Here is a 27,232-nt window from a genome sequence, read left to right as displayed (position 1 = left end):
TACATAGCTCAAACGTAAATTGACTCGTCTAAATGTCGCTTGCATAAATACCGATATTTTTAACAGTATCGTTTTTGTTAACCAAAATACCATCCACATTAGTTCCCAAGACTTTGATGAAACCATAGATACCAAATCGGACTGCAGGTGCCGGTGATGAACAGATTTTAAACTAGAATCAAACGAACCAGCTTAGGCCCTCTCAAAACGTACTTTTTTAATATATCGCGTTGTGAAAAAACTTACTGCTTTTTCCTTGTTTTTTATAACAAGGAAAAGCTTTACTTACCTCAAACTTCACACGTAGTGTTGTCTTAATGTCCGTTGCTGGTTGGTATTATTTCGATTATGCGATTCATGATTTAGGGCTATTTAGCCTACATTTGACCAAATATTTGCCCACACAATGATCGAATATATTCCAAAAATGGCGCTGCATTCGGTGTCACATTAACGACAAGGGCTAAGATGTGTGAGACTTTCTGACACTATATTCACGGTTTTTCTACTAGCTATTCAAACCTATGACAAATTTGGCTGCTTTGCGATTTTTAATACCATTTTCACCCTGATGTGACAGTGACGTCACGTCAGTACTGTGCGAATTTTATTAGGTGCAGCCTCACTCGCTAGAGTTCGATCAAAGCGCTGGTGTACATACGCCGCATAGATGCGCGAGCGAAACAGTCGTTTCAACGCGTTGACGTCACTGCCATATCGGGGTGAAAAATGGTGTAGGTAATAGATGACTATACAACCTCAAACTCGCCCCTCGATAAAGGTTGGCAATTGAAGCAGACCTCAGTTTAGCGAACTTTGCCTGCTTAATGCGGGATTTTTTGTAAGTTACACAGCTGAAGTTGTGAAAGGGTTGAAAGACTACAATATTACGGCTTAAACAAGAATTTGTTTGTTTGGTCTTTATTCCTATAGCCACATCCCTTAATGGATATCATTATCTTACACCTTACCGTACCTTTCGATTTCTGAAGCTCCTTTATTGCCTTTGCCCCTCTTTGGTGATGCTAGAAGCAGGAATGTTTGTGATCCCACATAGTGGCGTACGTGATATGATTTGATTTTATTAACCTGCACAACATCGCGGCCAAACGGCCGAATTGCATACAAGAAACAAATATTATGAAAGAAACCAATTACACATAATTATAAAGAAAAGAAAAGAAAAAAGGCAACTTGGCATGGAGGACAGCAGAGAGATGCAAAAGGGCATAATGGGAAGCCAGTGGCGTACCGTGGCCGCCCCAACCCCGGGGGGCTGAAGAAGAAACAATTTTGCCGCCCCTTCCTTAACAGCTCGAAAAGGTTGACCCAATTTTTTTCACGGTCGTTTGAAAAAGTGAAGAGCAAAAAAAAAAAAAAAAAAAAACAAAAAAAGGATTTTAGAAGCTAGCATCCAAAAAGCAACATTTTTTAAATTTTTTATGCATTTACAATTTTGGCGCCCTTTTTTATTTGCTAATTCGTTTTGCTAACCCCTTCGTTCTTGCCGCCCTGTTTTTGCCGCCCTTCTTCTTCCGCCGCCCTTCGTTTTTGCCGCCCCTACTACTTTGACCCCGGGGCTGGCGCCCCAAAGCCCCAAAATACGCAAATGGAAGCCACCAGCACGCAACCTACTACTGCTTATTCAGCAGATTAATGTAGTAGGGAATGAGGCTTTCGGCAAATCTGCTAAGTGCGCGCACGCAATTTGGAGATATGGGCTGTATTTCTCAGCTGTGTTCCATGGACTTCACTTCTACTAGGAGGGAGCAACATGTTGGTACGCTCTGATTTAGCAAGCGATTGCGCGAACTTAAGGTTGGTCTGAACCATGGAATTATGAAAAATGTTTAGCTTTCTCAATTTCTCTTTTCACCTCATTACGCAACTGAGTTTCAAATGCTGCTTGACGTTTTGATATGAGTTTCTTTATACGTGGAGTGATCCACGGTTTATCAGTCTGATGAATTTTTAGTCATTTAGTAGGAAAGTAAAGTTCCATATCCGTGTTTAACACAGAATACAGAGCACCCGTTTTATTTTGAGTACCATTGCATCCGTGGACCTCACTCCAACTCTGATCCTGAATCCATCTACCAAAATGCTCTGATATTATCATCACGAAAAGGCCGCGGAATCTTGGACTTAACTGTGTTCTTAGCAGTGGTGTTTTTAGGCTTCCATAGAACACATGCATGATCACTTTTACCAATTGATGAGAGAGCAGATGGTGGTAAATAATGGGTTTGGATATTAGTTAGAATGAGATCCAGGGTTGCCTGGGCTCGAGTAGGAAATGTGATTATCGGATTAAGATCATTACCACGGGTTATAGCATTAATTTTTATGTTCATTCGGTTGAAATCACCAGAAATACAGAACCCGCTTTCAGGATAAGTGCGAAGATGGTCAGTCGTTTCGATAAGGTGCTTCTCGAGAACAGGTTGGAAAGGGGAATCAGTTACTATGTAGACGCAACAGAAAGTTATAGCAGATATTCCTCTTGGTAATCGGTGAGGCCTATCTTGAACCCACAAACGTTCCAGCTCCTCAGGTACCTGGATGTCAAGTATTTTTGAGGGGATATCGTTTTTAACATAGATGGACACACCACCACTACGGCAAGCTTCTCTACTTTGGGAGTACAAGGAGTAACCCGAGATGTTCAGGGGTGAACCAGGATTCGCTAATGATACCAATATTAATATGTTCTTGGCGCCAGATAAAAATAAAATAAATGTAGATATTTATATAGCGCTTTATGCCGTAAACAGCCTCAAAGCGCTTTACATTTATTCCGCCGTTAATAGAATATGTCGGAACCACGTTTGCTGCATACAAATGGCGCAGGGTTCATCAGTATAACGACTGCTACTACCCCTAACAGCTTCCCATTGCACCTGGGTGGGGTGAAGCAATCGAGACAAAGCACCTTGCCCAAGGGCGCAACACGGTGGCGGGACGGGGACTCGAACCCACGCACGTAAAGCAAGCTCTCAGATTATGAGTCCAAGGCCGTAACCACTGAACCACCGTGCCCTCACAAATATCAACTTCATCCATCTTATTAACATAGATTGAGCGTTAGTCATAAATACTGTTGGTATTGAGAGGTAACATTTTTGGGAAGGTTAGGCTGTCTTTTTTTCCCACCACGTTTACCCCAGTGACGCCAACGTTTCCTTTCAAACTTTTTGTGTCCAATAAGAGGAATATCATGATGGTGGATCATGCAGGGTTGACGAAGAACATTGAGAGTATCTAGATGTTGGCAAGTTTCTGCTGATAGTGGACATGCAGTATATTCAGTACATAAACCATGTATTTTAAAAATATAGCTGAATATTGAATGCATTTGAAGGCCAATGACATGGATGACTGGGCGGCCGAATTGCATACAAGACACAAGAAACAAATATTATGAAAGAAACCAATTACACATAATTATAAAGAAAAGAAAAGAAAAAAGGCAACTTGGCATGGAGGACAGCAGAGAGATGCAAAAGGGCATAATGGGAAGCCACCAGCACGCAACCTACTACTGCTTATTCAGCAGATTAATGTAGTAGGGAATGGGGCTTTCGGCAAATCTGCTTGTGCGCGCACGCAATTTGGAGATATGGGCTGTATTTCTCAGCTGTGTTCCATGGACTTCACTTCTACTAGGAGGGAGCAACATGTTGGTACGCTCTGATTTAGCAAGCGATTGCGCGAACTTAAGGTTGGTCTGAACCAGAGGATGATTTAAGGAAGCCCCATCATGCACTGTAAAAGTGTTATCACTAGAGTTTCAACTGCCACTTTACTTTTCAAATCCCATTGAACTCTGTGCAAAAGATGTTGTTTTAGAATTGCTCGTGTGTCATTATTACTTGGTCGATTTCAGATCTAAAGTGATGTATGCATGAAGGATAATTCACACCTTCTGCAGATAACATAAAATGTGAAATCTACCAACTTTTTGAAGGTGTTTTTACTGTAAATATATCTGTCCAAATTCAAATTTAACCATGCACGTGTGTATGCAGTGGGCGGGCAGTCGTGTCATGTTCACTCACACAGCTGTGCTAACCGCAAGACTTGCTGGGAAGTGCTTAAATCATCCTCTGGGTCTGAACCATGGAATTATGAAAAATGTTTAGCTTTCTCAATTTCTCTTTTCACCTCATTACGCAACTGAGTTTCAAATGCTGCTTGACGTTTTGATATGAGTTTCTTTATACGTGGAGTGATCCACGGTTTATCAGTCTGATGAATTTTTAGTCATTTAGTAGGAAAGTAAAGTTCCATATCCGTGTTTAACACAGAATACAGAGCACCCGTTTTATTTTGAGTACCATTGCATCCGTGGACCTCACTCCAACTCTGATCCTGAATCCATCTACCAAAATGCTCTGATATTATCATCACGAAAAGGCCGCGGAATCTTGGACTTAACTGTGTTCTTAGCAGTGGTGTTTTTAGGCTTCCATAGAACACATGCATGATCACTTTTACCAATTGATGAGAGAGCAGATGGTGGTAAATAATGAGTTTGGATATTAGTTAGAATGAGATCCAGGGTTGCCTGGGCTCGAGTAGGAAATGTGATTATCGGATTAAGATCATTACCACGGGTTATAGCATTAATTTTTATGTTCATTCGGTTGAAATCACCAGAAATACAGAACCCGCTTTCAGGATAAGTGCGAAGATGGTCAGTCGTTTCGATAAGGTGCTTCTCGAGAACAGGTTGGAAAGGGGAATCAGTTACTATGTAGACGCAACAGAAAGTTATAGCAGATATTCCTCTTGGTAATCGGTGAGGCCTATCTTGAACCCACAAACGTTCCAGCTCCTCAGGTACCTGGATGTCAAGTATTTTGAGGGATATCGTTTTTAACATAGATGGACACACCACCACTACGGCAAGCTTCTCTACTTTGGGAGTACAAGGAGTAACCCGAGATGTTCAGGGGTGAACCAGGATTCGCTAATGATACCAATATTAATATGTTCTTGGCGCCAGATAAAAATAAAATAAATGTAGATATTTATATAGCGCTTTATGCCGTAAACAGCCTCAAAGCGCTTTACATTTATTCCGCCGTTAATAGAATATGTCGGAACCACGTTTGCTGCATACAAATGGCGCAGGGTTCATCAGTATAACGACTGCTACTACCCCTAACAGCTTCCCATTGCACCTGGGTGGGGTGAAGCAATCGAAACAAAGCACCTTGCCCAAGGGCGCAACACGGTGGCGGGACGGGGACTCGAACCCACGCACGTAAAGCAAGCTCTCAGATTATGAGTCCACTGAACCACCGTGCCCTCACAAATATCAACTTCATCCATCTTATTAACATAGATTGAGCGTTAGTCATAAATACTGTTGGTATTGAGAGGTAACATTTTGGGAAGGTTAGGCTGTCTTTTTTCCCACCACGTTTACCCCAGTGACGCCAACGTTTCCTTTCAAACTTTTTTGTGTCCAATAAGAGGAATATCATGATGGTGGATCATGCAGGGTTGACGAAGAAGATTGAGAGTATCTAGATGTTGGCAAGTTTCTGCTGATAGTGGACATGCAGTATATTCAGTACATAAACCATGTATTTTAAAAATATAGCTGAATATTGAATGCATTTGAAGGCCAATGACATGGATGACCGAGCGAAGTAAACCACGCAGACGCGCCGGACGCGAGTTGTTAAATGGTGATGAACAACGGTGAAACATGATTGAATCCCTTTCAACAACGAACAGAAGCTAAAGATCGTATAAGGGTCTATGGTATAATTCACGATTATTTTACGAGGAAATGTCAGTTAATCATTGTCTTACAATAACTTCGATGATTTCTCTGTTAATATCAGCAATAAAACTACAGAATAAAACGGCAAAGTTTAGCCGCTACCTGAAAATACTGAATTCAACTTGTAAGCTTGCATACGCACAAAGGTTCCAGGCATGACGAATTTTACGCGCTCTCGCGTAACGCGTAGTCTCGCTCGCGTTCGCGTATACGCTACAGTAAAAGTGTGGATTCATCACCGTTTAACAACGCTTGGCTCCAAAGGTATAGGAAGAGTTGTTGAAAGAATGATGATCACTGTCCATAATTGAAGAGCACGTGCAGGACAAATGCAAAATACATTTCGGAGAAAAACGCGTTTGAAGTATATGCTACTAATAACATAGTCAGTACTCTTCCAATATTATCTCTCAGTGGATCGATTACCATTGAAATTAAAGTTAAAGGATTTAAACACTATTAAACTGTAAACAAGGGAAGTGGCTTACGCATCATACACTGGAACATAGACATTCCAACTTTACAAACTAGCGCACGAGATCAAATGAATGATGCTTAATCGTTATTCTTAATATAATCAATATACAGGGGAAAGAAGAATTACGCATCGCACACTAGCAAAATTAAATATGAAAATTCAAATGGAAACATGACATGCATAGGGAGATATACCAGAGTAAAAACTACCTGCCTGTGAGGGGACTTGAACCCCAGACCTCTCGCTTGCGGGGCGAACACTCTAACCCCTGAGCTACACAGACTGTCCCTGATAAACAGCACTCAAGTCTGGTACTTATGGATATGAGCAGTCAAGGTAAACAGTACAAACAGTACAAACAACACATTTTATACCAGTGTACGTAAACTCAATCAAATACGAGATCAATTGATTTGAGTAATGTTTTAATGTTTTAAGTTCCAGTGTATGATGCGTAAGCCTCATCCATTGTTTGTATGATGATATTAGGCTGGCGGGTAAGCATCATGACTTGATCTCGTATACTGGTATGTAATGTGTTGTTTGTAGTTATTTATTTACTTAATCATTTATTTATTTATTTACTTAGTTGTTTATCTATTTCCTTATTTATCTACTTAATCCTTTAGTTAGTTATTTACTTACTTGATGCCTGCTTATTTTCTTAGTTATTTAGTTATTTATTCAGTTGCCTACTTATTAATCTGTTTATTTATTCACTCATTTACTTATTACTTACTTTACTCGATTAAAGAATGCCCGGAGAACATATAAGAAACATGAATCAAGAACATATTAATCATTTAATATATACCTCATATATAGATTCCTGTCATCTGATTGGTTGAAAGTGCAGTCATTGAATTAACTATGCCCGCAAAATGAACTATGGACCGGTCCATGGAAATGAACTTTGGACCGGTCACGTGCGTCACGATCAAACTGCGCGTTTTTCCTAGCGTAAAATGATATTACGCACGCGTTAATGTTTTCACGCGCTATAATTACGCAGAAATCGCAGATTGTAATCTGTATGCCGTTCGCATTGAAACTAGTATTAATTTCTCTTCCCAAAATCGATGCTTTTAACCAAACAGATGACAAGAATCTTAAGATTTGGTATATAAAACAAATATTGACTGCTTTTTATTCGGGGCATGGTTAAAATTATAGGCCGGCGGTGATCTCAAAACCATGACTATGCCCCTCGGCTACGCCTCGGGGCATAGTCATGGTTTTGAGATCACCTTGGGCGTATAATTTTAACCATGCCCCTCATAGCAGTCAATATTTGTATAATATAAATCAATATGGCAACAGAAACAAATAAGTAATGGCAACCCGCATGCCTCATTTTCTTGTAAAGAATGTAAATATTCGCTGTCCATTTATTTCTCAAAAAACACAAAATATCGCCAAATGTCATTAATTAGTGTCAATATCATATACTTGAAAATAAGCGAATCATATGATATGTCCCAAAAAAAATTACCGGGCGAATAAATTTGGCCGCAAGTCGAGAAATATACATCAGAATTCAAAAATCGAAAAATCAGCATGTAGCCTATCTTGTTCTGCATCTTTTACGCTAATTTTACTGGAATCGGTTGACCGATTCCGAAGAAATTAGCGATTGCATAACGCATGCGTCAATTCACTTCATTTCAAGTTTGAAAGAAAGATCATTCAACACAATGCGCACTAGTGGTTAATAACTGTCAATGGGCTTCATATTTGTGACTCCTCGCCACAACTGAGCCCGGATGTCGCCAATCATCATTTTTGAGATATTCAACCAAAATATTCTGCTTGAAATTAGCTTTAAAATGATGTATATCATGTCTATAGTACTTGACATTTAAGTTGAAAAATCAATAAAACAGTCAATAAATCCTTTCTTTCCTATTGTTTATTGTTAAGTTCGATGGAGCATATCTCAATAGTGGCACTGGCGACATCCGGGCTCAGTTGTGGCGAGGAGTCACATTTTGTTCGGTGAAATCCTTTTCGTTCTTTATAAACAATATGTTTCTTGCAAAACATTTAATTAGGTTTTGTTCAAATTTGAAAGCCTGCACGATATTGAAAATGTAAGCTTGCATGTAAGATTATGCTCGGAATTATAGCATAAAGAATTCCAGCTGGCTTAAAAAATGTTCTCACACACATTAATGTTTTTTAAATATTTCCAAGAAATTGTAATGCAATCTTTGAAAACTTCAGCATTAATGCTGCATGGTATCAAAAATCACACGTAGCTTAAAAGCACTTGATCATTGTCATTCTTGTGGCTCAAATGGAAAGTTAAAATATAACATATTTGCACAACCTAAAGAATTAAAGTTGGAAAGCTTCCAATTGCAGAAATCAAAGTTTTCTCGGACATCTTCAGTGAAAGCATGAATAACATAACACCGTCGGATTATAAAAAAAGATAACGTGGACTAAATTTTTACACAAACTTTAGGAAGAGGTGAGTATGAAAAAGCGCCTGTTGATCAAACTTGGAATAAACTGCATTGATGCGCGCATTATGTAATTGTTAATTTCTTCGCAACCACTCAACCCAGTCAAATAAAATGTCCGTATGTGATGCACAATAACATAGGCTATGCGCTTCATTTTAAATATTTTGATTCTAATGTATATTTCTCGACTTACATTCAATTATATTCACTAGGTAATATATCTGGGACACCCTGTATAGTACAGGGCGCTATGGGTTAGGGATTTTATATTCTTACATTAGTGGAACCAATGTTATTTGGAATCCGTAAACCTTAAATGATAAAACTGTGATTGGTTCCATTTTTGTCTGTGCCCCCTGTGAGTCCCACGTGGGGTCGAAGGTCAAAGTGGGACCAAAACTTAAAGATAGTCTCATCATGTTGTTATGTATTGCAAATTGTTCCTCTCATCACAGGGATTAAAAAAGTCAATTGTCATATTTTTTCTACGGTGCTCAGTTCAGAAGTTATAAGGTTGAATAGGTCAAATTTTAAAAATTTTATATAAAGGGGTCAAAATTAAAAAATGATCCGATTTCATCGAAACTGGACTCGAATTACTCCCCTATAGACATCTCAAACATATACTTAACTCACAATTTTAATGCATTTTTGTATTGGCATGTCCCCTTCAGAGTTCATGCAGTCAAAGTCCAATAGAAATATAGACAAGCATAACATTTGGCCCATGATTTCACCCGATTATGAAGTTATATATACATTTCTCAAATACATTTCTTTCCTGGTTGGTTTGCCCAGAGGAGTAATTTATGACAAATTTCAATTGAAGCAGTGCATTTGCAAATTTGGCTTCTGTGCGTGAGATATTTGACATTTGACCTTATTTACTCTATAACCCCTGAACTAAGCACCCTAGTGCAATATACCAATTGACTTTTTCAATCCTAACTATAAGAGGAACAATTTGTGGTATATTACAACATGATAGAACAAATATTAAATGTTGGTTCTTTGAACACTCGTGGGAAGCATAGGGGGGCATGTTAAAAATGAAAACAATTATAGTTTCATTCTTCAGTTCTCAAGGTGTAAGGATGTCAAAAAACATTGATTCCACTATAAATGTAGGAAAGTTAGATGCTAACTCAAACATCACTCCATAGCGCCATCGACTAATTAGTTACCGAAAATATTTGCAGGTAAATATTTATTTATTTACCTTCTGATTCCGTTGAAAGATTTAAAAAAAATTGGGTATTTTAACTACCGGAACCTATTAGCCTACATAGCAGAATTATAGACTTATCACATTAACAAATTGCAATTATGAAAACTAAAAACTTTTATATACTAAAATATATTCTTAGTCAGTGGGAGTGGTCTAGTTCGTAAACACATAATCTTCGCCGGCATCCACTAAATAATATTGGACCTGCCTGTCGTCTATCACACGGTAGGGGATAGTAAAAACAAAAATTTCTTTTTCAGTTTCTGTATTTTGTTTATGAAATGAGTTTGAATCAATTTACATATTGTATAAGAAAAAGTCGGATATCTGTTTTCTGGAATATTAGGACCTAATACACCTGACGCTTTATATAATGATAGGTGAAGAAACCCGGGAATTCGTAGGTAAAATGGTCGACTAAGCAATATTTATATTGAGTTTAGAGGTTCAAATTCTGCTACATACAGGGTGTCCCATAATGATTTATACCGGGAAAGTAGTATTCTTTTAGGTATGAAGAGCATTACTATTGGTAGTATTGTTTTAAATTCTAAAAAAGTTAAATATAATGTACTTAGCTTTCTTAGGATTTTTTTATTTCTGGAATGGGACGTTTATATAGAAGTTACAGGATATTGCGTAAAAACTGTGAATTCCATGTGTTGACAAAACAATGTATAATATAATTACAAACCGTTCAGCACCGTAAGTTATTTGAAAAATGTTATGCAGTATATTTGTTGTGTCCTGTTCTTACCTCTAAATATCTGATGTCATATTGCAATGTTTTACTTGATCCCATATCAAGAACTATTCAGCATTGTAAGCTGTGTCAAATTTGGTGTATTTCCTATAAAATAATGTAGGATTTCTTCAATATATTGTACAATGCGGCTGGACGATAAAGGAATCCATGTGTTATGACGCTTTTCAGAATTAGCAATGTCACGCCAAAACGAATCAAGCTATTTCCATGAAAGTCACAGAATAAGTAGTAGTGTGTCATTGCATTGCACTTATTAAAATTATATACACGGTGGTTGACTATATATTTTTGATATTTTGTTCATACACACTCGCTATGTAACATAATGTGGTTAATACGTGTAGGACGGTCTATAAGTGGAAACATCAGGAGAATAAAAATTATCGACAAATTCATTAACCTTGTTGTCGGTGTCATAATGAAGAATATCAAGATTGAAGTCAACATATAATAACACAGTTTATTTTCAAGCGAAATACGATCTAAAGAGTTGCACAAATCAGAATTAAAAGAATCAACATTAGTACGATGGGCGCGGTATGCATTACCTACAATGATGTTTTTGGGTTGTGGTGAAATGATTTCAACAAAAACAGATTCAGTTCAGAATGATCAATATCATTACGATCGGCTTGAATCAAGTTTTAATTGAGTCTGGCTTTATATGATAATGTATATGTAAAGAGAAGCACCACCACTTATCCTACCTTGACGAGGGATACTTACCAAATTATAATTTTATTGGAAATGTCAATCAGATTTGAGAGACCTCCTTGAACTAGGTTTCGGATAGGGAAATATTCGAAAAGGTGAAATTTGAATTTGAAATAAATGCATTGATAAGATCCTGGTTCTTGTTAAAACTACGTACGTTTAAATGCAAAATTGAAAACCCAGGTTTAAACAACAAGTTAATGTCAAATGAAGGATCAAGCACATACAGGAATTTAAAATACCAAGGGTTTGAAGGTAATCATGCGACTTATCATTAATACAAACTTCAAATAAGAATGGGTTATTTATTTTTTTTACATCTAAGATCTTGTTATAATCATAAGAATTATTGCAATAACGAATAAAAAATTCACCATCATCAAGAATGTGGTTAAATGGTATATATCACCAGAGTAATAATTTGTAACAGAACCTACTGTCGTCATCAAGATTACCATGATAAACACATATTTATGATACATGGATTTGCAGAACTTACATTGAATAGAATTGCAATTCACCTTATAAATACATTTATTACATTGATTACACTCAGTCATCACACTACCAACATAGAACAAGAAACAAAAGGAACAAAAAATAGACGACAGAAATCAAAATATGTGTGCAAAACAATATAACAGGAAAAAAATAAACAAACAAACAAATAAATAAATAAATAAATAAATAAATAAATAAATAAATAAATAAATAAATAAATAAATAAATAAATAAATAAATAAATAAAAATAAGGAATAAACGGGGGAAAATCGGAAAATCTATTAAAGAATATGAAATTTTTAAGAGAATAAAGATATGCAAAAATAAAACTGGGTCTGGGAACTAATTTTCGGATAACGATATTATGGTTTATAAAATGTTCATCAGGAAATAAATTGGTTTGAGTTATTTAGAAGGGTAAAGGTAAATTAATTTAATTGACTTGTCATTATTTTTAACTACCTACGGCTCGATGAAATTACATAATGTCATTAAGTAAATGGTAATTATGTGATGCGATCAAGCAAAATCAGTCGGAACTCGGAAATATTGATTTTGAGATATAGGCAAACAAAGGAAATATTTCCTTATGTTTCCTGCTGTTTTGGAAACTCTTTAATTGCTCATAATTATCTTTGGAACTGTTTGCTTAATGTTAATGGGGTTTTCTGCATAATGCAGCTTTGTAAATGCCTTTTGTTATCCTATAAGAAACGGAAAATTTAATATTTCCGAGTTCCGACTGATGTTGCTTGATCGCATCACATATTTTTAAACAATGTAATTCAGAATGCAAAAACTTATAAAAATCTGAAAAATTGCATAAAATGCATACAGGTGCCTACAATTTCATAAAATTATAATCTCTGTAAAATGTTAATCAGAAAAAAAAGTACACAGCGGGTTTATTGATAGCCAGTTAAACGGAAAATGAAATGAAAAACGCTTACAAACTCTGTATAATAAAATGCACACATCCTTCCCTAAAATGTCGCACAGTAGCGTAAAATTCTCAAAATGTAAATTCCACAAAGTTGCATAATATAAATTTTATTACAAAAGATTAAACACATTGTATATGAACTAAATGTGTATGTAGCGCTTAAGGGGGCGCAACACTAATTCAACCTCCCATAGAAGCACAAGTGAATTCAGCCTTCTTCAAGCGCCATTTTTGGCATCCCTGCAATATTTGGCAAAATAAATTTGGTATCAAATTATAGCTCTGTTTCTGTAGATTCCAAAACTTTTGTCGGCATATATCGATGACCGTTGACTTTTTTCGTTATTTGGCGGTGCAATCAATAAGGGCAAAAATATATTAAACTCACCAGTCACATTCCAAATTCGGAATTTGTTTTAATGCGTCAGAGAGTATTGCTTTTGACATAAAATGTCCGGTTTTTTCTGCATGTTATCATAGAACACACTTATCGAATTATATGAGCTGATATTTAGTGATTTAAAGTGAACATGTCGGTATATTTGGTCGCTACAATTTCATATTCACTATGGAATTCACCGAATTTCGTTCTTCCATAAAATGCGTCGTGATTTAGTGTTGCGCCCTCACTGAAAGAAAATTACGTGTCAGAGGCCAAACCTTTTGGTCTGAAATTGAAAACGACACCCCACATATTAATTTTGACTCTTAAGTAAGTGTAATTCTCAATGAAAATGACAACATCCGAACATCATTTTGACATCAGTACAGTATTGCACTGACTCCTTTCGGTGTCAAAATGCGATTAATACCGAAATCATCAGCATTGTCAAATGAAATTAAATACTCCACCGGATGTCAATATTTTCCTGAATAGTGTATATCGGAAAGAGGCGTCGGGACTCACTCTGAGTGTTGCTGTTGTTGTTTTGTTGTTGTTGTTGTTGTTATTTCGACATCAGAACCATATTGGTCTTTTTCAATCGACCGCCGATGCTGCTTCGATACTTATGTAAGTTTATATTGATCAATATCATAACAGACTACGATCCCCCGGAACGATCCATGTGTTATCAAAATTGACAAATTGACCAAGCATTGATGGTCTATCAAAGATCGAACTAATTTGGCTCTACCGGCTTTTCCAGATAAAAGATGCCCTCCCCGATGTAAACATTTGATGCAATAAATGTTTGGAATTCCGCAAACCAATATCAATGAAAAGAACGGTAATCCAGTTTAAAAATACAGTTTAAAATAGAACAGAGTCCTCATTACCTGTATAAAGGTATACGTTTCTGTTGTGTAGGACGAAGAATTCAGATGCAAAAAGCGATATAAATTTCTCGATTTGAGATATTGGCAAATATAACTCGACAAAATGTAAATAACGCAATAAGAAAATATGTGCTGTTTTTTTATTATAGTTTCAAAAATTTGAAAGTTGGGTGTCAATTAAATACAATTTTAACAGGTCACAGGTTACATTATTTACTTGCATTTGCTTAAAATATTAGTCATGATTTTGAATACTTTGAAAACTACTATTTACTAAAAAACGCCGTCTCACTCTGGAGAATAAGCAGAGACGGAACTTGTTGTTTTCCTCAGAAAGCTATGTCCATGAAATGGAGCAGAGTTCCTTTCACGCGTTTGTAAACATACATATACCTGCAAAAGGACAAAGCACAATGTTCTCATTAATTATGGAAGGTACTATATAGACTGATATTACCTTCTCCTTTGGGTTTTGCCGTGTCTCTATATGGAATATGAACCAAAGTACTGCATGTGAAGCTGTTAGCAAAAATCCAAGGTTTAAGGATGATTGTCCGATCCGACCTCGTTCCAGTGAGGGTCCGGACTCGAGTCCACTTTTTGTTGGACTCGGACTTGACTCGGACTCGGATACAAAACGACTCGGCTCGGCTCGGCTCGGCTCGGACTCGGACACAAAAGGACTCGGACTCAAACCGAGTTCGGTCCGAGTCCAGTCTAAAAATGTCAAAATAGATGTCAAATTCATTGACTTCGCGTAATTATTTGGCCATTTTCCCAAGTTAATTGGGGGCTGTCAAATCTGTGATTTGTCATATATCTTACATATCCACCAAATTATTTAGATTTATCTGTCACTTTAATAGCAGAATCATTATTATTGTAATCATTAATTAAATAATTGTCAAATGCATAATGTTATTAAATATTTGGACTATATAAAATATCTAAGACTTCTTTCATGGAACTTTCTAATCCACTAAACTCTTGAAAGACAGAAACATGCACAGCACAATGGACCATACACCCCGGCTCTCACACAGTAACTTGGTACTCATCCAGAGGGCTAGGGTGTCTGTAGTTGTATGTGCTCACTACTCACTGCACATTTGTCTGGGACATGATGATGATGATGATGAAGATGATGATGATGATGATGATGATGATGTTATTTTTCTATAATGTATTTGAATTCATTGCCCTTTATTTACATGTAATTCTGTACGCAACCTACAATCCCGAAAAAATTGTGTTCGAACACGTACTGTAATTCCTATGTTCTTCTTAGCATAGTGCGCACGCTATATGAGTCACTGGAAACTAAGAATTATAATAGAGTTCTCTCAATGTTCATCTTAAGCATATCCCCTCCCCTTTCCCCACCAATCAATGTTGGGAGAAGATATGGTGAAGATGATCATATTGGGCATGCCAACATTGCACGGGGGTAGAAGGGGACCATTTCCAATAAGGCCTTAAACGTGTTCGAACAAATATTTCTAAGATTGTAGTTACACTTTTCTAGTCCCTGGCTGCAAGTTAACTGTGAGTTTACATGTAGTGTGTCACCCCCACAGCCACACACACAACCCAGCAAACACAAAACGTTTTCGACATCATTCGCAAAAGGTTATAAAAGGTTGTCAGAAAACGTTTAAATGTCGGGTTATATAAAGGGTATATTAATGGTATAAAACGTTTTCATAACATTCAATAACATTTGTTGGTAATTTACTGCACAGCAAACACAAATGTTTTACTGAAAACATTTAAATGTTGGGTTATATAAAGGGTATAAAAACGTTTTTAATAACATTCCAAAAACATTTTTGAAAACTTGGTACAAATCATTCAAAACAGAATGTTATTTTGGGGTTTAAATATTTTGCCAGAATATGTTTGCTCATAATATTTACAATAACGTTTTAAAATGTTTTCACGACCTTTATATAACCCGACATTTAAATGTTATTAAAACGTTTTGTAAAAAACATTTTAAGAACATTTATGTGTTTGCTGGGTGCAAATATTTTAACATAATGTTATTTGAATGTTGACAAAATATTTGGCCAAAAATGTTTGCAAAAATAGTTTACAATGACATTTCGAAAACATTTAAAAAATATTGTTGTAGTGTGTTTTCATACAAAACGTTTCAAAACGATTTCATGACCTTTATATAACCCGACATTTTAATGTTATTAAAACGTTTTGACCTAAACCAAAACCCAAAATATAACTTATTTAAAACGTTTTAAAAACGTTTTTGTGTTTGCTGGGAAATAACCACACATGACTGCTGTCTGATACATGTAGTTTTTACGATTTTGATTTAAACTTTTGATCCAAACACAAAGAATTAATTCCTACCTCGGAATTTTCAGATGGTACTCCATCTTTCATCAGCGAGTGAGTGACTGTATCTGGTCGCGATTTTCGTGGCCTTTGACCTTATAACAGACTCGTAGACTCCTGAAAGTTTGAACCCCGCATACTCGACAGAGACAGCAGGTGGTTCCAACGTGGAGTCAAAGAAGCAGTTCACATCAAAGCCAACCAACCATCTCTCAACAAAGACGGGGGTGGGTGGGTGGCCTTTGGTAGGGTGGGTGTGTATAGGGAGCGGTGTGTGGTGTGGTGTAGTGACCTTTGACCAATGACCTCCTTTTCCACACTTTTATCATCAAAATGCCATAACATTATGCAAAAACTTTCAAAGTATCTTATTTTTCAGCAAATTTGTTATGTAAATTTTCAAATTAGAAACAATATGTAATTTTGCTCCATTTTTTGCAAAATGTTCTTCCCGATAAGCCATTTTGTCAAAATGTTATACCAAATGACCCCTTTCTTTCAATACTTCTTTCGGACTTGGCTCGGACTCGGATACAAATGGACTCGGCTCGGCTCGGATGTACACGAGCTGGGCTCGGGTACAAGTCTGCCACATTCCAATGTTTTTCCCATTAAAATGTAATACTATATGCACTTCGTTGATAGTAAATTTAGCACTTACTGATATTCTACGATACCTTTATTTGATTTGGCATCGTATGTAGCTGTATTATTCGATAAAGCAGTATTGATTTAATTCGCCATGGTTAGCAAATATTAACCACATTTCTAACAACTCATCACTTGTTGGTGTTGGGGTGTGTTTAAAAATGTGTTGCCTTTTTAAAATAAAAATGAGAAACAATTGTATATCGCGCTCACATTTAGTCTATACTTTCAGTTGATGTTCTTTGTAAAAACATCCTCCCTCTGGAATCTACCGGCAAATGGGTATAATTTATGGGATCAAAGAGTCCTTAATTACTGAGTATGAACTATCAATATCTATGATGTAAGTATCAACATATATTTGATTAATTTGTCAAAAATATGAGAAAAAGAGGGCGCAATGTGGGTTCTGTTTTTATTGGGACACCATGTAGTACGTTAATGGGGATCCTGTCCCCTTTTTAAGAATGACGAGAAAGGACGGGTGTATAGACAGTTATTTTTAATCATGTTAATACGGATAGTCCTTAAAGCTTACCGCCAAGAATTAACGAGGGCGTCATCATGGTAGCCATACCCCGTACCATCTTCCCAAACATATCCATTATTCTCACCGAATGCAGTAGAAGTGTATGATACCCGATTGACGTTGGGATAGGTTTCAACATAATTGACAAAACCTTGCTTCATATCTGAAAAAATTATATGATGCGATAAGCACGCCGAAAGTGATAACATAATATAGGGTTTCCTGGTCAATTTGGCAACTTGTGCGTTCGATAAAAGCGTCATTGTTTTTCGCGCCAGATTGAATGATCGCAACGAATCCCGAAAAAAAGAGAGTAGTCCTATGTAACACAGAATAAACACGCAAATGTTTTAATGGGTAATGCTTGTTATGAGAAGTATACTTTAGGTATAGTGTTCATTTATAAACACATTAATGCGTGTAAATACAAATACGAATGTAACATATGTAAATATTGCTTTAAACACACGAACGTGTTAAAATGTGTTTAAAAAATCGCTTAACACGTTCGGGTGTTAACAATATGAACAATATTATTTAACATGTTAATCTTCACGTTTCCAGGATTACATGTGTTTAAAATTTAACACTCACTGTTCACCTTCACTGCATAAGTTATTAACATGTTCAAATGTTTATTAGATCTTATATTTTTGCAGACACCGAATAAAATTTAATAAAATTAGTTCACCCGCAACTGGTTCACGTTATAATGGCCATTATTCAAAAACGGGTTATTGTATTAAAAATTTGTAAAATGCGTTGGAATCAGAATTTATTTCTGCGCATTTGGACACCTCATTTGATACGATATAGTGAGGTCCCGATTTAAAAACACTTAGATATCATTACACAGATTTTCCTTCCATTATACTGAATACAAATCAATATAATTTACTGCAACTTTAAAATCTTGGGTTGATTTAAAGACCCATTCAGTGATCCCAGCTCAAGTGTAAAAAATTAAAATTGTTTATACATTGCCTCATTTCAAATATATAGTTTTAGTTTTGGTTTTGGTTTTGGTCACGTGGTTTCCTATTGTCCTGCCTAACCACTTGAATCACAAGATATCGAACTCTTTGTTTCTACCTTTTGTTTAAAACTAAACATTTGTGACAGGTAGTTTCGGTTTTGGTTTCAGTTTCTTATAAGTGGTGTGACGAATAAAATTACAGGATTTTCGAGTTACCTGATCTAAGTATACAAAAGAAATGTTTAAATTTCGCAGTGCAATATTCACGAGCAGAGAAGTCGAACAAAACAGTCTACATTTGAAAGCATTGATTTAGTTTGAAAGCATTGGCTTGAGACTACGAAATAGCCTAAGCTGATTTCACTGTGAAAATATATAGACCATCGAAATATTTGCATTCGACATTACAAAAGGGCCACTACTGTAATTGTATAGGTGCTATAAACAAAATCGATTCATGTCCTTAATCCCATGTACCAGAATCGATGGAAGGCCATTATATGACCTCTAATAACCTAATGACTTTACTGAAGCAGCAAGTAGAAGATAGAGGGGAGAAGATTGGGGTGTGTGTGTGTGTGTGGGGGGGGGGGGGTTGGAGGGCAAGGGGATATGGGCCGGGAGAGAGAAAACATATGAGAGAGAGCATTGGAAGTGAAAGAGAAGGGGAGGAGAGCTCGAGATGAAGATATCGAATGTAGGGGAGGAGGAGGGGAAAGGGGTAATTTAGGAAAGAGGTGGTTATATAGGGAGGGGAGCCCCCCTCTTAAAGAGGTATGGGCTGTGCTTCCCGGGGATAATAAACTAATTCCTAATCAAATCATCTCCATGCATCGTTTATGTTTCATACAAACAAACAAATTCCCCACCCCACCCCATCCTTCATTATACGCGCATGTATATGATTTCTAGGCCTAGAACTCGTGAGTGTAAGATGCCACCTACCTTCGACAGAGAGCATCAACTGTCGTCCGCGGATAGATTTCCGATATCAATCATGATAATAATTATGTTAGCACAATAGGCTATTGTATACTTCTGGTTATATACCCTATACTGTGTCCTCCCAGCATAATAGTGTTATGATTGCAGATCAGATCAGCCCTACTTTTTAATCCCTTGATTTTTGGTTTCTGAACAAAAGAGAAACCAAAACTATATATTTGAAATGAGGGACAGCTTAAAAGTGAACGATAAGTCATTCAAATTGTCATTTGTAACCCCTCGGCACAACTGAGCCTTGAAGTCGCCAATCATCATTTTTGAGATATTCAACCAAAATATTCTGCTTGAAATTAGCTTTAAAATGATGTATATCATGTCTATAGTACTTGACATTTAAGTAGTGAAAAATCAATAAAACAGTCAATAAATCCTTTGTTTCCTATTGTTTATTGTTAAGTTCAATGGAGTATATCTCAATAGTGGCACTGGCGACATCCGGGCTCAGTTGTGCCGAGGGGTCACATTTGGTATTTTTGAAATGACAAATGTGGCAAAAAACTAAGAAAACAGCAGTACTGACGAAGTTGAAGCCCCATTCAAATACATGTAGCTAATTTAGATACTCTCAGTATCTAAATTACAGATTCATGTAAAATATCTTATTTTGTCTTAAATACACGGCTTTCGGATGAACCACTCGCATGCTATGTTAGCACATCTATGACAATGACAAAGGTACCAAAATCTGAATGTTGATGATTTTTACGATCGTCCGGATGAGCAAATCACTAAATGGTCCTTTAAGGTTACACGAAGAAACGTATAAAAACGTATAAAAGACGTATAAAGTTGTTCTCTAAAACCGCGTTTTCTCAGCAATCAAATATCGCAGTGAGTCAAATGTTGGTGCATGGATGTATCTTTACATTATTTTTGTGTGTTTATAAAAAATTTAGAATCCGTTTGAAAATCCTTCGTTTAAATCATTTTTACGCACCATGTTCACAAGATCAAAAACACGTTCCATGCAATTTTTTTCAAATGTTCGCTCCGTATAAAACCACGCCGAGTGATTGTTTTCTCCTTTTTTGTATTGTACTACAAATCGATTAAAGAAATAATGTTGCCATGGGGAAGAACCAAATACAGTACCGATTAAATTTAAAAAGCCCGTTTTTTTGGGAACATTTTCGAGAATCTTGTCTGAGAAAAAATGTTTTGTGAAATTATCGATATCTTGATAACGGGGCGTTAATTTAGACATCTGAATACCTACATTATTTCTCAACATTCTGCCAATTGCTATCCCATTTGATTTTCACTCCAAATTGAAGCTAGTATTGCAAAAAACGAGGTTTTTCCTCCATCACTTCGTTCAAAATTTCAGCGCCGACATGCGTGTTTATTCTAAGAGCCATTGTGCGGACGCGATTGTAATCATTAAGTAATTGCATCAATAGTTACATATCCGCTTCGAGAACAAGAAATTTCGTAAGCTGATGTATGGTCGAGTGGATAGGGCGTTGGACTGGGAATCTGTTATGAACAATTTTTGTGGGTTCGAGTCCCCGTGTGGCTGAATTTTCTTTCCTTTTTTTTCTCTTTTCTCATTTTTACTTTCTTTCTTTCCTCTTTTCTTTCTCTTTTTCTTTTTTCTTTTTTTTTTTTTTCTTTCTCTCTTTCTTCCTTTCTTTGTCGTTCTTTTCTTTCTCTCTCTCTCTTTTCTTTCTCTTTTCACTATTTCTTTATTCTTTCTTGCTCCTTTCTTTTTAGTTTTATTTGATTGATTCGCTGACTGCAGTGAATCGTGATTGATTGTTTTTCACTTTATATAATTCAGAAATTTGTAGGCCTGCTAAGTCTGTCTTTTTGAATATTCTTCCCAAATTCGATTTGCAAATAATTGCTATTTGATACTGTTGTTGATGTTATATTTAAAATTTATAAAATCCTTATGAAAATTGCCGAAAACGGCTTGTGCCCCTCCCTCGGCATCCGACCCGGCATGCCGCCCCTCATGACACCCCCGCCCGCCCCCGACTCACGAGCTCCGGGCACGAGCTAAGCCAAGTTTCATGTCTTGACCGTGGATCAATATTCTATTGTAAAGTAGGCCTACGTCCCAGTACGCTTGTTCATTTTCTGCATGGCTGTTTCTGTTATGAACTTACGCCCCTCTGAAATCAAGCGCATGAAAAACTCTCGGCTAACCTTAAATATACGCTGCGGCGTCAATATTTAGACAATTGCTACAACTGAGGTGTCAAAATGCGCAGAAATAAATGCTGCTTCCAACGCATTTTATAATCGCCCGTGTTTGAATAATGGACATTATTTAAGGGGGTTATTTTATGATGTTAGATGTTAATGACAAATTACACACATCAGGCGTGTTAGTGTCAAGGTTAATATTACTATTACAATGTGAGCGTTGCAATCTTGAATTTATTTCAAATTGAGGTGCCAAGTAATTCCACTGTTTACCTTCTTTACCAAATCCAGGTGCTTGTCCATTAAGCACAAGCACACAATCGTCAGTGTATAACTCTTCAACAATGGTAGAATAATCACAACTTTCAAACAGTTCTGACAATCTAGCATAAGATGCTTTGATCTCGTCTCCAAGGGAAGAACTACCTTTGTTCGGTGCTGAAAAGAAAAGAATGGGCCACTTTAATTAAAATAGGTCACGTGCTAATTTGAGTGTCACTTCCAGGTTTGAGGTTTGATATTTCTTGCGTCCGTTTTCGAATCTTGTAAAAAACTGTGATTCATCAAAAGACAAACCTTTTATATCAATTCTAAAAAAAATACAAAGTCAAAAACGCGTACCATCTTTTTAATTTCAAATATGTGATTGCTTTATCCTTTTTTATATTGTGGTACAAACAAATTAAAGAAATAATGTCGTCATTTATCAGAAGCAAGTGCAGTACTAATTAAATTTATAAGGCCGATATTTAGGAAGATTTTGGTGATACTTGCATAACATGACATTTTGGAATATTATCTATATCTTGATTGTGGAACGTTATTTTGGACATCTATCTACCTCAATAAGCCCAATCGGCATTGGAAGTTTGCAATGCATTGTGGGACAGTTTTTGCAGTTTTAGGACACTTTGTCCTTTGACCTATCGGGAAAATTGCTGCAATTATTAATAATTAATTTATTATTGTCATAATGTTATCATTAAAAATATTTAAATAATTAATTCATTTAATAATAATGTTTTTTAAGTTTGTTTTTATTCTAGTAACACGTTTTAAATTATATTTTGTACGCACAAAACCCGAATTTTTCTGAATTTTCCAGATAGGTCAAAGGGCAAAGTGTCCTAAAAAAACCGGAAGTTACAATAGCGATTTGGCTTATTATTTCTTCATTTTTCTGCCACTTGCTATTCCACTTCTATTTCACACCACAACGAAGCTAATATTGCAAAAACCGATGTCTTTCCAATCGATACGCTTTAAATTTCAGGCCGACAAGTTTATCATAAAAGCCTGTGGACATGGTTGTACACTATTGCATATAATTATTTTGAGATCAAGATATTTCGATAGTATCTCCGTGGCGTAATCGGCTAGCGCGTTGGACTATGATATATATATTTTTGAGTTTTAAAACCTAGGTTCGAGTCCCTGCCTAAATCAATAACATTATTTCTTTTCTCTCCCTCATTTTTTCTTTCTTTCTTTCTTTCTTTCTTTCTTTCTTTCTTTCTTTCTTTCTTTCTTTCTTTCTTTCTTTTTCTTTCTTTCTTTCTTTCTTTCTTTCTTTTCTTTCTTTCTTTCTTTCTTTCTTTCTTTCTTTCTTTCTTTCTTTCTTTCTTTCTTTCTTTCTTTCTTTCTTTCTTTCTTTCTTACTTACTTACTTAGGTGTGCATATTTTATCCTTGCCCCTGGGCGCCACAACCTTTACCTACGTAGCTACGTCAATGCATACCGTAAACGTTCGCCTAATGGCGCTATGGGCTCCCATGATATAACTGGAATTTTAGACACAAACTAAAAGTGCCCTCCCATAAAAACCCCACCAGCAAATAACGACATGTACCCTTAATTCCTGTTGGGATTTTTAGAGAAGGGAGCTCTCTATTTGTACATGGAATTTACCCCCAAGACAAAGAAGCCCAGGTGCGCCATTAAGCGAACGTTTACGGTAGTTGCTTTATGGTGTACCCAGACTGGTGTACAGCAACGACAAATTTCATTTTCCCTTTTCACATTCTGTCAGCTCGAACTGTCAAAAATAATCCAAGTATCCCCGGAAAACAATCAAGTATATAGGTATTACCTATTCTAACCAAACTTTGTGCCTCTCATCATGATCAAGGGTATACCTTTAAGCAAAGTGTGTGATAAGCTTGTGGTAAACAGTGTACTTCGGTTATATTTATAAATGCGCTTTTATAAATACGCACGTGAGTCATGGGACGACATACCAAGCCCAGCAGGCGTGACCAAATCCTCATGCATTGACCACTATACAGAAAAGGATAGGAACTAACTTAAAGTATAATTGAATAGCAAAATTATTACACATGGGGGATTCCGAATTTGTAATAATTATGTTATCAAAAACAACATTTTGAAAGTATATGACGACGGAAAAAATATTCAACGACGGAAACGTTTACAATATAATCACACAGTTGAGAATAAAATAGACAACTTTGCTGCACAGTAGTCTCATGCATTCAAATATATAGGAAGACCACTCGCTGTTATGGTAGCGCGGAGGTGGTTACGTGCGTATTTATAAACGCGCATTTATAAATATAACCGAAGTACACAGTCTGGTAAGCAGTCTAAAAACTCCGGACAACCATCCGTTGCCTCGGCAAAGGTTTTTTCTTGTTGTTGTTTGCTTGTTTGTTTTGTTTTGTTTTGTTTTGTTTTGTTTTGTTTTGTTTTTTTTGTTTTTTTTTTGTTTTTGTTGTTTTATCTATTTATTTTGTTTTTGTTTTTTGTTTTTTCCTTTGCCTTTTGGTAAGGAATCTCTGACATTGAAATAATATACTAGAATGCGTTACAAAAATACAAACATTTACCTGTTAATAGCTGACACGACAATTTACCACCATCCTTCTGTTTGAGTTCCTCGCAATGCTTAGTGCATCCCATATGGCTAAGTGTATCCGAGACCACAACGCATTGATTACAGAGTGTGATACAGTCCTCCGTCTTGGAATTCGCAAAGTTGCAAAACATGATGAAAATACCAGCAACCATGACGACCAGGTTCAACTTCATCTTGACTGAGATATTACCTGTATTATATATGGTTTGATGAATGTGACATTAATGACCTTTATGTATTCGTTTTTACAACTCATTTTTATGTAAAGTTATTTGGCTTCTGTGAATTTAACAAACACAAAAATCAAGAAAAATATTAGGCTTCCTTGGGAAGGATTAACTTATCCACATACGTGTATATATGTGTCTTGCCCTCTTTTTGTCCTATTATCCATTGTGATTCTTTTGTTTAAAGTCAACTGTCGATTATATCAAGTAATTTGGATAGTGGTCATCTTATTTAGATAATTTGGACAGGCCAAGATACTTTGGAAGAGGCAATCAGACATTACAATGTGTCCAATTGTTATTTAAATAGCGCATTGATTATAACTACCCCGTAACTGTGCGAGAGGAATTCAATATGTCGGCATACAGAGCTTAACTCGAAAAAAAAAGGACATCTCGTATCCTTAAATGCAATTCTGTGTTGGTACGGCTATCGTGTCATGTACATATTAGCTTGAGGATGATACATTATTATTAGCTTTAGGCAGCAGTGGTTCACTTTTATGTGGTTATTATACAACTGTTTTTAATATGCTCTGTACGGCATGGAGGACACTTGATTGCTGAAAAGGTACCCCTCCTCTCCCACCCCCACCCTCCTGCCATCCCTAGTTACTGCCCGACTCAGGCCCGTACGCAGGATTTCATTTAGGGGGTGCTTATTTTGAAAAAGTGGACCTTTTTCCAAGGAGGGGGGGGGGCAAGTTTGTGAAAAGTGGACAAAATTTGGACCTTTTTGTCCAAAAAAGGGTAAAAAACCTTTATGCAAGTAAATCAGGATTTTCCCATTAAAATATCCCTTAAAACTTTGATTAAGGGAATATCATGAACCTAGAACTATAGCCCCTCTAGCGTAACTGAGTACAGCACATGAACCCGACGACACATAATTATTCCAACTGTTTGACAACTGTCGAAATTCCAGAATTTTGACAACCGTCGAAATTCTAGAATAACGACAGTTCCAAAAGATTAGACGCACCAAACCTATGTAGCGATATGTTATACATAAAATTATTCATGCATAATTCTTAAACGCAAAATTGGAATTAACTGCAATTTTGGGAATCAAAAGGCCTTATATTTTGCCGAAAAAGAGAGTAGAAAGCAAACACATACCAGTACACAGTTGCCGTGGTCGAAGTACCTAATTTGGTTGGCGTCTCTCCAGAAAATGATTGTCAAATCAAAATGATATTCTTATCTATATAAATTGTGGGTAATAAAAAAAAATTGCCTAGAGAGTACACACACAGAAAATCTGCACATGTTAAGTATAAAAAACATGTAAAACAAAATAGTGTAATTATTACATAATATATGTAAAATTATCTGAAATGTAAACATTTAATTTATGCCATTTATGTAATTATTGCAAGTGCCGTAATTGATCGGATTAACTACCATAGCAATATATGATTACAATTTTGAATATGTCGCCCTGGACTACAACGTTCACGCGGCACCTATGCATTGAACCATAGATGTCGAAGAAATTTACATTTTGGCCCCCATAATGATCTTCGACCCCTCGTGGGAAGCATAGGGGGCATAGGAAAAAAAATGGAACCAATTCTAGTTTTATCTTTTGAGGTTTACGGATGCCAAAAATCATTGTTTGACTATGTCGCCCTGCACTACAAACAGGTTGCACGCTTAAACTGTGTATGTCTGCAATCATAGATCGAATACAATACCGCTTGTTTCAAAGATCTTACAGGTGCAAGTGATCAGCATGATATGGTTCAATGCATAGGTACCGCGTGAACGTTGTAGTGCAGGGCGATATAATTAAACATTGTGTCCATCTATTGCTATGGTAGTTGTTCCGATTATTACGTCACTTCTACAGCGAATTGCTGTGGTAGTTAATCAGGTTACATCATGCCTTCTACGACGAATAGCCTCAGATTGAGCATGTTATGTACAGTTATGACAGCGTTGTGAGATGCCGGGCCAGAATGCATTTCACGCTTACGTATTGGTTTGCTAATTGCGCTGAATATTTACATTTACACTGAAAATGTTCTCGTTTGCTCACATGCATGAAGGAGGAGGGGATATCCATATCCTTAACCAAAAGAGTTTACCACTACGCCGAAAAGTAGACCCACGTTAAGAGAGCTATTAGTTGACCTGTCCGGTCTTTATTTTGTGCGTTAAAGAAAGTAGATCAATTGTAGGACGTGCATTAATAATTGCGATGCTTCTGGAGAGGTGTGACACGAAAATTCTAAAAATAAAATATTTTGATATTAATCCGCGATGTTACAAGACCCACCGATTACGAGC

General features: G+C 36.4%; 1 protein-coding gene and 1 non-coding gene across 2 annotated transcripts; both read right to left on the bottom strand.

Moving 5' to 3' along the window:
- Positions 1 to 6,485: 6,485 nt before the first annotated feature.
- Trnaa-cgc (transfer RNA alanine (anticodon CGC)) lies at positions 6,486 to 6,558 on the bottom strand. Its single transcript has one exon. It is a non-coding gene; the product is annotated as a tRNA-Ala (tRNA).
- Positions 6,559 to 12,220: 5,662 nt separating this feature from the next.
- LOC140170099 (uncharacterized) lies at positions 12,221 to 26,175 on the bottom strand. The gene is made up of 5 exons (XM_072193423.1): positions 26,060 to 26,175; positions 24,685 to 24,903; positions 22,112 to 22,276; positions 17,716 to 17,869; positions 12,221 to 14,567 (listed from the first exon to the last, which is right to left on the bottom strand). The coding sequence occupies exons 2-5, from the start codon at positions 24,884 to 24,886 to the stop codon at positions 14,504 to 14,506; spliced, it is 585 nt and encodes a 194-aa protein (XP_072049524.1). The 5' UTR covers positions 24,887 to 24,903; positions 26,060 to 26,175; the 3' UTR covers positions 12,221 to 14,503.
- Positions 26,176 to 27,232: the final 1,057 nt, after the last annotated feature.

The sequence above is a fragment of the Amphiura filiformis genome, chromosome 14 (assembly GCF_039555335.1).
Source record: "Amphiura filiformis chromosome 14, Afil_fr2py, whole genome shotgun sequence".
Taxonomy (NCBI): domain Eukaryota; kingdom Metazoa; phylum Echinodermata; class Ophiuroidea; order Amphilepidida; family Amphiuridae; genus Amphiura; species Amphiura filiformis.
The sequence above is the reverse complement of the archived record's forward strand: the minus strand, read 5'-3'. Positions and strand labels throughout refer to the sequence as shown.